General features: G+C 44.5%; 1 protein-coding gene across 1 annotated transcript in view; it reads left to right on the forward strand.

The window, feature by feature from the left end:
* Nucleotides 1-840: 840 nt before the first annotated feature.
* Ncbp3 (nuclear cap binding subunit 3) overlaps nt 841-12,407 on the forward strand; it is a 34,835-nt gene continuing 23,268 nt past the window's right edge. Inside the window, exons 1-3 of the mRNA XM_059271146.1 lie at nt 841-1,066; nt 2,885-2,950; nt 6,116-6,221. Of these exons, the coding sequence (XP_059127129.1) occupies nt 881-1,066; nt 2,885-2,950; nt 6,116-6,221 (358 nt within the window). The 5' untranslated portion in view covers nt 841-880. The remainder of the gene's footprint in view (nt 1,067-2,884; nt 2,951-6,115; nt 6,222-12,407) is intronic.

Raw genomic sequence — 12,407 nt, forward strand, 5'->3', positions numbered from 1 at the left:
TAGGTCACTACCATCTTGGACCCCCCCCCCCCCCTTAAGATAGGTCTGTAGCTTAGGCTGGCCTCAAGCTAGTTATGTATTGAAGGATAACCTTGAACTCCTAATCCTCCTGCCTCTATCTCCCAAGTGCTGGGAATACAATCATGTACCACCATGCCCAGCTTAAATTTAGGCAGGGTCTCACCTTGGAGCCCTGGAACTCACTATGTAGACTAGGATGGCCTAGAAATCATAGAGGTGTGCCTGCCTCTGACTCCTGAGTGCTGGGATTAAAGGCATATAATCCTATGCTGGGCCCCAGCTTAAATTTTTGACTACATAAAATGGCTCAGTTACTGGCAGACTTGACAGAGACAAGGTTTACCACGCAAATAACTTTGTAAACGTGCAGATTGCCAAGAGATGATAGATTATAGTTCATTCTGGGCTCTGAAGCCTGATTGTCGAGGCTCAGATCCAGGTAATCATTTAAATAGCTTATACCTTGAGAAAACCATGCCCCCGTTTTCTATGTGAAATGAAGGTAATAATAAAATCTTATTCATAGAGTTGTAAGGGTTCAAGCCTTGGTAGTATTAGGCACATAGTAATCGCTCAGTAGTTTTTAGGAATATAGTCCTCAAAGTGTAGGTATTTTGGAACCTCAGACGACGCTCCACCTCCGGCTCTGTTTGGTCCCACCCCCTCCCCGCGAAATCCCGCCCCAAGCCGGTCCCAGGTTCCCGGGCCACCAAGGGGGCGCCAGAGGGAAGGGCAGCTTTCTGGTCGAAACGGGCGACGCTCTGGCTGACAGCGGCTCTCCTCTGTGGTTGGCGGCGGCGGCGCTCTAGGCGGCGGGTTGTGAGGGGCGGGCTTTCTGTGGTGCGGCCGGCTGGCAGCTATGGCGGCCGTTCGCGGCCTGCGAGTGTCTGTGAAGGCAGAGGCCCCGGCTGGGCCCCCGGCTTTGGGTCTCCCGTCGCCCGAGGTGGAGTCCGGCTTGGAGCGTGGCGAGCCGGAGCCCATGGAGGTGGAGGAGGGCGAGTTGGAAATCGTGCCGGTGCGGCGCTCGCTAAAGGAACTGCTCCCGGTACGGGCGAGGGGCGGGGGCTGAGGAGGAGGTCGCCGAGCGAGTGTCCCTTGCGAGGCGGAGAGGTGGCGGACCGCGGCGGCACTCGCCGCCCAAGTCCGGGAACCCGGAGAGGGGCGCGAGCGCCGAAGGGAGGGGGCCGCGCTTGACCCGGAGAGAGCCGGAGCGAGAGAAAGGACACCCGGGCGCCCGGAAATGGGTGCAGAGACGGCTGGAGGAGGCGGGAGAGCTGGGAGAGAGTTGGGGACACCCCTCTCTCTGGCCCTCGGTGCCGGCCGGGGACCCGGAGCGAAGGAGCTGGGTCCGGCTGGAGATAAAAGGGAGCCGCGGGCGGGAACAGAACCTGGAGCAGCTCTGAAAGGAAGTGTTAGGTGGCGCTGGCATCCAGGTCTCCTGGCGGGTCCTGCCCCGGCGGAGTTCGTGTCTGTTACAAACGGGGCCATTCGCTCCTCGCTCGAGAAGGTTAGACCTGTCAAGCAGCAGACACTCGCGTGTTGGTGTTGTGGGTGAGGGTCATCCTGTCCCCGCGCACCTTCGCTGCGTCCACTCGGTGGTCCCACCTTCTGACGCTCGATGACTCTTGATCTGTCTTTTACCACAGTGGGTAATGAGATGAGGAGCAGTGTTTTGCTTGTGGTTTGGTAGTCACATGCCCTATTCTTAAAGCTGGTCTGAGGCCTGGATAGCTCGATTTTTAACACACAACATGAACTCCCCCCCCCCCCTTATTTACATGTGACGTTGTGAGTAAAGGCTTAGGTAGTGATGGCGAATGACAGTGACTTTGGTAACAACATAATGACAACTTTAGCATTTTCCACATTGTATCATCTAAATTCACTGCGGTTGTGACTTAGGCGTTATCCATTCATTCAGTTTAACATGTATGTATCGCACCCCCCACCCCCCCCCACACACAGTGTGCTAGACATAATCCTAGGTGTTTGATTAAGATCAAACTCCCTCTTTGAGTTTGCCCTAGTAGGGGACAGAAGTAAATAAATACTTTTCTTTTGTGTCAAGTACTACGAAGAAAACACACTCTGTTGATAGCATAGAAAGTACAGTGCCCAGGAGGGATGTGAAGCAGTCAGTGTGTGTCAGGATGTATAGGGAAGTTCCCTTATATAGTCAGATTTAACCTTAACCCTACATGACAAGAAGAGGCAACCATGTCAGTTGGAAGGGAGCATTTCCTAATAGGGAGACAGCAAGCACAGCGACTCTGAGATGGAAACAAGATTGTTTTGTTGCAGAAATGTTGGGATATATTAAGCTCAAAGGGGAGATCCGAAGTCAGAAAGACAGATAGCATAGAAGAAAGCAAGGCTCAGAGATGTCCAGGGTGTTGAATTGCAGAGCTGAGGCTTCAGTCCTCGCTCAATCCGTTTCCCCTCCTTTTTTTCATTGTATTGGGCTGTGTTTTTCCCAGAGATTTGGGACTTTTTGTATTTTTGTGGAGGCATTTGCTCCACCTAGTGGCCATAAGGGGAATTTGTCCAGTCTGGGTTGGGAAGCTAAGTGACTATCTCATTTTTGACGTTTTTCCACAAACGCCTTTAGATTTTCCTTTCTGTAGATACTCAGTTGACAAAATTACTTAATATTTTGTACAGGCTTCTGTCTGGGGTCTGAAAAAGACTTCTTGTTAGAATGGTCCATTGCTACTGTGGAATCTCAGAGATAGACTTCCTAATAACACAGGTGTTAGGGTGGAGAAGGGCTGCTGAAAAGAATGACTTCAAAAGAGCCGGTTCTCAGACTGCCTTTAATCGTGGATTTTCCTCCCAGAATTTCCCATCTTTTCTCTTCTGTTAGGACACAAGCAGAAGATATGAAAACAAGGCTGGCAGCTTCATCACTGGAATCGATGTTACCTCCAAGGTAAGACAGACTGTGATTATTTGTTCAATTTGGTAAGTAGGTGAAATTAATACAGATAGTAAATATTCTTTGCCTCCTTTTTTCTTTTGTTACATATATATATATATAAAATCATATTATAAAATACCTATATTTATCTATCTACCCAAGGATGCCCTTGTATATTCCTGAAGACATCCAGGCAGCATTTGTATGTGCTTGTATCCATGAAAAGATAATTACTATACTTAGATGCCTGTGCTTAGCTATTTCCATGAAAGGAATGTTTATTTTAGTATTTATTTATTATTGTATATGATGTATCTGTGTCTGTGTGTAGGAGTGTGTCCGTGCTATAGCACACAGGTGGAAGGTAGAGAACAGCCTCAGGTGTTGGTTTTCACCTCCCGTCTTTTTTTTAGTAGTGGTAATAGTAGTAGTATTTTTAGATTTATGTATATGAGTGGTTTGCTTGCGTGTGTGTAAGTGTGCTACATGTAGACCTGGTGCCTGAGGAGGTCAGGAGAGGGCTTCAGATCCCCTAGAACTGGAGTTTCAGATGGTTGTAGCTACCCTGTAGGTATTGGGAACTTAACCTGGATCTCTGCAAGAACAGCCAGTGCTTCAAACTGCTGGGCTGTCTCTCCATCCCCCTCCTACCTTCTCTCTCTCTCTCTCTCTCTCTCTCTCTCTCTCTCTCTCTCTCTCACACACACACACACACACACACACACACACACACACACACACACTCTGGCTGTTAGCCATTGTACTGCATATGTTGGGCTAGTTGGTTTGCACGCTTCTGGGGGGATTCTACCGTCTCTGCCTCCTATCTCCCACTCTGCTGTAAGAGTGCTGGAATTGCAGACATGTGCCACAATGTCTGGCTTTTGACATGGGTTCCAGGAATCCAGACTCAGGTCGTCAGGCTTACATGGCAAGCACTTTTACCCACAGAGTCATGCCATGCCCCTGGCCTCAGGAATGCTTACTTGGATGTCACTCTTTAAAAATGTGTTTTGTTTCTACTACCTGTGAAAACATTAAAAGCACCCAACATGTAAATAAGCCCTTGGTACATGTCTATTCCTCACTGGTTGCCAATGTAGGAAAAGAGGGTTTTCTAGTTGTGTGTGTGCTTAAGCTCTGAGGACCATGCTGACCGAATTATTTCCAGCATCTTGACAATATTGCCTTTTGCTAAGTGATTGCTGTTACCATTGTACCCCCTTCATTGTGATACCGTAGAGTGAAGCCTCTTATTTTCCATGTGATGAACAGTCAGTATACAGTATATTGCTTTAATTCAGTTCAGGCCTTTTTTTTCCCCCCTGATTTAAATGTGTACAGTTCAGTTTGAAACAGAATTTTCAATTTCAATTTTATATATATATAATATATATATTATATATATATATATGTTTTGTCGTCCTCCCCCCCCCCCCCCCCCCCAGTTTTTTGAAACAGGGTTTCACTCTGTAGCCCTAGCTGTCCTGGAACTCTCTCTGTAGACCAGGCTGGCCTTGAACTCACAGAGATCTGCCTGCTCTGCTTCTCAGAGTTCTGGGATTAAAGGTGTGTGCCAACCAGCTTCAATTACATTTTTTATTTTGTATGTGTATTTATCAGTGTTTTGCCTACTTATATTATGTGCATGCCTGGTACTTGTGGAGGTCAGAAGAAGGCATCAGATCCCCTGGAACTGTATTTATAGACAGTTGTGAGCTATAACATGTGGGTGCTGGGAACTGAACCCAGGTCCTCTGTAAGAGCCACTAATGCCCTTAACTGCTGAGCCATCTTTCCAGGCCCAATTTAAAATTTAAAGAGTATATATCTATATGTTGGATGTTTAAAAACAAGAATAAAAATAAATATCTCATGCTTGGCTTTTTATAGTTTCTCTGTCTCAGTTTATTTCAGATTACTTAAAAGCTAAAAGAAAGCTGAGCACCTTCTAGTCCAGAAAATAGTACAGAGTGAAAATGTTCTCATTGTAATTAAGAAGTAGACTGCTCCTAACCCTCTGTCATTTTCTAGTACATGAACAGGTACCTGGGGAAAGGATTTTGTACTTGAATTGTTAGTAAAGGATTTGGCTGAGGAGACGGCTCAGACCTTAAAGTGCTTGCTGTGTCAGCGTGAAGACCTGAGTTCAGATCCTCAGCCCCACATAAAAACCACAGGGCAGTGTGTTTGCATCTATAAACGCAGCACTAAGGAAGACCTGCTCCCCCACCCGCAAATGAACACACGTTCCTCCTACACACTGTAGTGCGCTCATAACACAGACACACACACACACACACACTCGCTAAAAAAAGTAGATTGTCATTTGTGCTAAGTAGACTTCAGTGTAAAAATTAGCCTAACTATTAGGAAGTAACAGAAGCATTGCTGCTTCCTCAATGCCACAAGCTACTTCAGTCAGACCTTCAGTCTTCCAGTTAGTGAGGGGTTCTTGAGCTATCAGAGAAATCCATCAATCCAAAGCAGAGTTGGACCTGAATTTATTTTTACTCTTGCAAGAAATCTACAAAGCTGAATGTTTTTTTCAGCAAAATGTCAATGCTCTTTGTTACTTAAAAATGAAAACAGGCAATTCCATGTACATAAGGCTGGAATAGAGGAGACTGTTTTTGCTCCTGTGTTATTTTTAAATGGGGTGTGACTTTTAGGGAGTGGATCATTCAGGCAGATATAATGTGGAAGAGCATAATAGGTGTGATTACTCTGCCCACAGACAATGTAAAGTGATAATGGTAGTTGTGGAGTCCCTAGAAATAGCACTGGATCAGATCTGTTCTTAGCTAGTAGAAATATTTCCTCCAAACCTTTTTCCATTTTTGTATCTCCATTTCTGCACTAGGAGAATTTGAGAAGTTGCGGTTATTTGTTGTAACTCCTTGGCATGATTGCTGATAACACATGAAGTATCAGAAAATTTTATAAACAAGTGTTCATTGAATTCCTACTATGTTCTGGGTGTAGTCATAGGCTTTGATAGAATGGAGATGATTTTGGCAGGGCTACTGTAAGCTGTGCATGTCCAGTTCACTGTAAAACACATTCAAGGCACAGGTTGCTTATTTCTTCTGATTTATTTTAAGGTTGCAACATGCTGTTTGTGATTTAACATTCCTCATCTTCCTTTTATCTCTTTGACTTTTTTGTACTTCCTAGGAAGCAATTGAAAAGAAAGAACAGCGAGCCAAGCGCTTCCACTTTCGAGCAGAAGTAAATCTTGCCCAGAGAAATGTAGCCTTGGACCGAGACATGATGAAGAAAGGTACAGTGTGTTTGGGGAAATTTTTTCATACTGTTCTAAGAGTAACTTTCCCTGCCATCACTTCATGTTTCTGGCTTTGTCCTATATGTCCAGTCCTCATTCAAATACCCAAGAGGAAGGGATTCTGACATCACCGGTGTAAAGGTGAGATGCTGTCAGATGTTTCTCAGTTAGAGCTAGAACAATGGAACAAAGGAGATTGTGCAGGGAGCTTGTGTCAGAGATGATATGTGCTGTAGACCTCCTCATTGTCTGCTTTCATCGTAGTGATGTAAGCCTCTTTGCCTTTAAGAATAGTGGAAGCCGGGCGGTGGTGGCGCACGCCTTTAATCCCAGCACTCGGGAGGCAGAGCCAGGCGGATCTCTGTGAGTTCGAAGCCAGCTTGGTCTACAACGCGAGTTCCAGGAAAGGCACAAAGCTACACAGAGAAACCCTGTCTTGAAAAACCAAAAAAAAAAAAAAAAAAAAAAAAAACAGAATAGTGGAAGTGTCCTACTGTGATGCTTTCTTTTAGAGCAGTTGGAGCACTTTGGGAATTGGTGGGGATTTTTTTTTTTTATAATGTCAATACATGGTACATGCAGACCTCCTAGTAATTATTGTCAAAGAGGCCTAAACCAATTATAGTCTATTTTATTTAGGTATTTTGCTCCCTAGAACTCACACCAAGGCAGTTGATTGTGGTGGGTTTTTGTTTGTTTGTGGTGATAGGTGTAACCCTGAGACTTGCTCATGCTAAGTCAAGTCACCACAGCCTCAGCCCAATTACTCACTTTCTGTTTGCTTGCTTGAGACAACGTCTCATGTAGCCCAGACTGGTTTCAAACTGAAGATAATTTTGAACTCATGGTCTTTCTGCTTCTCCCTCCCAAGTTCTAGGATTACAGGGGTATACCATACTCGATAGCAGAGCAATTTATAAAAAAAGTGTTCCGGGGAGCATTTCCCTGGAGTGAGCCTACATTCTTTTTTTATTACCCTCTAATCTAAATCCATGAATACAAAAGGCCTCTCTCTGTTGTATTGGCCAATATTGGTATTTATAAAGGGCTCGGGAAGCTCTGTGGTGTTGTGTGAGTCCCGTTAGTCCTGCTTGGTTGATGAAAGCAGTTCGTAAACCTGATGGATGAGGGAAAGAATGGCTACTGTTTGTTGGGAACATGTTTTCTTAGGGCAGTGGGTTAAGCACATTATATATTTATTTCTCACAGTAACTCTGAGGAATATATTTTTATCATTATTTTACAAAAGAAGAAACAGGTTGTAGAAGTTTAATGCATTGCTCAGAGCTAATGAAAGAACCAGGATTTCAACCTAGGTTTATCTGACTCTAAAGACTCACACCTTACGTTAAACAAAACAAAACAAAACACATTCTTTTAGCGTGTGTGTGTGTGTGTACACCACAGCCTCTGTGTGGAGGTCTGAGGATAACTTTAGGGAGATGGTTCTTTCCTACTTTGTGGCTCCTGGGAATCAAACTCAGGTGGTCAGACTTAGCTGCAAGTGTCTTTACCCTCTAAGCCGTATCTCACCAGCCCTATGCTTAACATTTAACCTTACTTCTAACACTTTTGGTCTATTGGTATAATTTTATATATGTGAATATTTTAAATAATGTGTATATAATTCCATAGTCCTAGACCATGTCACTCTTTAGTCAGTCCTAGTGGGACAGAGTAGTGTCTGTGCAGAACTGGTTACTCTTCTCTCTGAATTCTGAGTTCAAGTTGAGGATTGTGACCTTAGTTTTCTTGCAGACTCTGGGGTTCCAGGCCTATGTGGATCTCAATATAAGGAAAAGTCCTATGAAGTCCAGGGATAGCTATATAGCTTCTCAGTCATGTGCTAGCACAATGTAGGCCTAGGAAGACTTTGGACTCTTCTCTCACAGCTCAGCTTTGAAAGCTTCATGTTTTACTGCACCTTTTGGCTTATAGTCCCAGCCACAGTTCATGCTTTTCTCTGCTCATTTGCCCTCTGTGAAGCATCCCTGATTTTGTGCTCAAAACTCCCTCTTCTGTTGGTGCTTTAAGGATCACAAACCCTCATGGAATCTAGTGCCAGTTCTTTTGTTACTAGGACAAGTTACTGAACCTTTTAAAGACTCATTTTTCTTGTCCACAAAATGGGAATACAATATCTATGTTATTAATAGGATTGCTTTGGGGTTAAATTTTAGTCAAGAATATTTATCCTGCACATGGAAAAGCAATCAGAATCTTAAATTTCTGCTTTTGTTTTAGGCAGAATCTCATTTAGCCCAGGCTAGCCTTGAACTCTGATTCTCCTGCTTCTGACTTCCAAGTTCTGAGTTTATTGATATGGGACAACATGCCCAGCTCTGTAGATATTTCATTTAAAAGACAATAGTAGCTTTGCCTGGACATCACCTGGGGAATATTGCTCATTTTATAGTGCAATCTGAAAATGAACCTTAGGCAAGATGGCTTAAATGATGTCCCTGATACCCATCTAGATGAATTTAAGGTAGAATTGTGGGTAGATAGGGTTGGATAAGCCCTAGAGGTAACTATTGTTTTTGTATCTTCTGGGTAATTTTAATGCAGAGTCAGGATTGGACAGGATTGGGAACCATTGGTTTTGAGCCAAGGTTCTGAAGCCCAGTTGCCTGGATTCAGATTCTTTCTGTAGTTTTGTAGCTTGGACAAATTGTCTAACCACTGTGAACTCTTGGAAGACAGACAGAATTGACAGAGTCTGACAAAATGTTGCAGCTCTTCAATTGGTGCTTGGCACATAATAGACCAATAGATGTTAGTTATCTGGCATTCAGCTAAGTAGTCACCTGAGCAGCCCAGTCTTAGAGAGAAATTGAAATAAGTATCTTCATACTCACAGCTATACCAGATGTCACGTGATTTTTTTCCTTATGTCCACAATAATAACACTTGTTAAATGCTTACTGAGTTACAGTTGCTCTGCTTTGTGGCAAATTTATCCTTTTAGCGATTCCCTGAGGGATTTTACTGATGAGAAAACCAAGGTGCTGAGAGGTTGAGAAACTTGCCTGAGGTTCCACAGCCATGTATGTAGCAGGGCTGTGCTTGAAGGCTGGACTGACTGGAAGCCTGGATTCCTATTTTGTTAGCATTTAGGGACACAACTTGAGACAGGCTACATCATTATGCTTCAAAAGGGATTTGCTGCTTTTGGATGTCTTGTTGCTAAATAGTTTTGGTCCTCATGTCTCTAGGATCAGAGATTTCATGGTTGGGAGGGACCTTCTAGTTCTTTTAAACCAGCTTCCTTCCTAATACTTCAGGCCCTTGGGCATCCAGAGATTGTGTGAGAATCATTATGGGGCAGGCAGCTTTGTCTTAGGATACTTCCCTGTGTGGAACATTGCTCTCCAGGAATTTCTGTCTGGTAGTTGCTGAGTGACTCCTAGGAAAAACATGTTAAGTACTTTGCTCATTTATGTATGACTGCTCAGGAGATAGAAACACAGCCTCACTTCCCCTTCTTTTTTTTCTTCTGACACAAGGTATTAGGATAGCCCACTGGCTTTAGGGTTGGTCCTCCTACCTCAGTCTTATAAGTACTGGGTTACTAGTGTGAGCCATCTCATTTGGTCCTGACCAACTTTGTTTTGTATGATATGTCTTTCTGATCGCCTGTCTCTCTCTAGTTTCTAAATGTCCTTCCTAAGACGCTGTGTAGACTCTGGATACAGTATATGTATTGAGTGGCAGACTTGTTGCTCCTTATCTTCTTCCTTGTGCCAGTCATGGTAGTAGACTTGTCTTCAGCCCAGGAATTCCTTTTACCTGTAACTGAGTGCTGTGCTGGGGTTACAGGGTTGCACCATCACACCTGTTCTCTGTTATATGGCTTGATCTCTTTAACTGTCTTCCTCATTGTATCTTTTGCACCTTAAGTCTGTGTAGCTTCTTTTTCTTGATCCAGTTGTCAGCTGGATTGAACCGTGTAGTCCCATCTTCTGCAGAGAAGCAGATGTACTGATTTTCTGGACTGTCCACATTGACTCTTTTTTTTTTTTTTGGTTTTTCGAGACAGGGTTTCTCTGTGTAGCTTTGCGCCTCTCCTGGAACTCACTTGGTAGCCCAGGCTGGCCTCGAACTCACAGAGATCCGCCTGGCTCTGCCTCCCGAGTGCTCACATTGACTCTTGATGGAACACCATCCATGGTATTCCTTGAATTTTGTTGATTTAGTAGTCTTTTAAACATACAAACCCCAAAACCTTTTCTTAGAACCTTCTCTCTCTCTCTCTCTCTCTCTCTCTCTCTCTCTTAACTTTATTTAGTCTATGTGTCTTTTACAGCATGTATCTTGATCCAGTTCATTTCCTGTCCCTTCGCATCCTCTCCTGCACCTCGCCCAAATAAAACAAAATTTAAGAGAAAAAAGGGAAAAAAATTAAAAATCTTGTAATGGAAGCTGCACTGTGACATAGTGAGTCACACAGTAAACCACTTTGTCTATATATCTTTACTTGCAAATGTTCATTGTAAAGTCATTGGTCTGGTTTGAGGCCTCTGGTTTCTACTACACTGTCAATGCTGGGTCCTCACTAGGGCTCTTCTTGGATATCCTGTTGTTCCCTGTGTTGTGGAGATCTTACAGCTTTGGGTCTATGGGTCAGGTCTCTTCATGTGCTCTAGCAGATCATAGATGGGGTGGATGTTGGGGCGGGCCAAGTCATAACCCTGGTTCTGGGCCCAGGCAGCTGTAGAGTTGGTCCGCCTGCCAGTTCTCCCCTGTCCTCACCACCAGGGTGGGCTCTCCAACCTTGTCCCAGCTAATTCACCTTTTGCATCAATGAGGGAGGGGTGGGGCCAGTTCTCCTGCTTTCACACCTTCAGGGTTGGTTATCTGCATCTACACTGGGTGAAGTACAGGGGCAGCTCTCCCAAGTGCTACAGCTGATGAGGGGTAAGGACAGTCTTCCCACTCTTATGACCCCAGGCCAGCTCCTCTACCTGTTTCAGGCATTGATGGAGTTAGGAGGAAGGGCATCTCTCTCTAGTCCATGCTGCCATATGGCAGATGAGGGGTGGGGCTAGGTCTCCCACAGGCACTACGTTGGGGCTGGCTCACCCACACCTCCCAGTAGGGTTGACTCTATTGTGTTGCCCAGGCTAGGCATAGGGCCTGCTCTCCCAAGTAGGGGTCAGGGGTAACTCTCCTACTCTTATGACCATAGCTCTCTCACCTGCCTCAGGTGTTGATAGGGGGAGAGTCTCTCCTCCTCCCATGCTGCTACAAGACAGGTAATGGGGACAGCTCTCTCGTGCTCATAATTTCAGGGCCGACTCACCCTACCTGTGCCAACAGGTTGGTTTTTAGAGCGTTTTCATACTGTTACTGTGTTAGGGACACTGGCTTTGTTTTTAATTAATCTAATCTGAGACCTGAGGATTGACTTTTTTCCTTTGGGTTTTCTGAAGTCTGCTTTCCCAAAGACTTGATTTTTGTCGTACTCACTGTTGTTGGTTATCTTCCTTTCCTATTGGAACATCCAGGATGATGGCCTCAGTGCCTGGCTTGTGAGCAACACTAAGTGAATGTGCAGTTCCCATCCCCATGCAGTTCCCCTCAGCACTCAAGCTCTTTCTCATCCCTTGCTGTAAGTCTAGCCACCTTCTTTGGCTTTGTTTATTTTGCAGTGACATTGCCAGCAAGGTAAGGGCCTTTTCCATGAAATCCTGATTTTAACAAAGTTCTTATTTTGGTGGACCATGCATCTAGCAATCTGGTTTTCTTTTCTTTTCTTTTTTAAAATTATTTGTTTATTTGTATTTTATGTGCATTGATGTTTTGCCTGCATATATGTCTGTGTGAGGATGCTAAATCCCCTGGAACTGGAGTTATAGACAGGTATGAGCTGCCATGTGGGTGCTGGGAATTCAACCAGGACCTCTGGAAGAGCAACCAGTGCTCTTAACCATTGAGCCATCTCTCCAGCCCCTGGTTTTCTTTTGAGAAAAACCACATGCACATGCTAGATAAGTGTTTTTCCTCTGAGCTATATCCCCAGTTCTTGTTTTCTTATTTTGAGTCAGGGTCTCATGCATGCTGTTATTGAACTTGAAGTCCTGCTTCAGCTTCCTTAGTAGCTGGGGTTAAGGCTTGTGCCACCAAGTCTGGCTTTGACCTGCCTCTTTTGAAGAATATTGTTCACTGTTAAAATGTGTCTTA

This window comes from Peromyscus eremicus, chromosome 8a, assembly GCF_949786415.1.
Source record: "Peromyscus eremicus chromosome 8a, PerEre_H2_v1, whole genome shotgun sequence".
Classification (NCBI taxonomy): Eukaryota; Metazoa; Chordata; class Mammalia; order Rodentia; family Cricetidae; genus Peromyscus; species Peromyscus eremicus.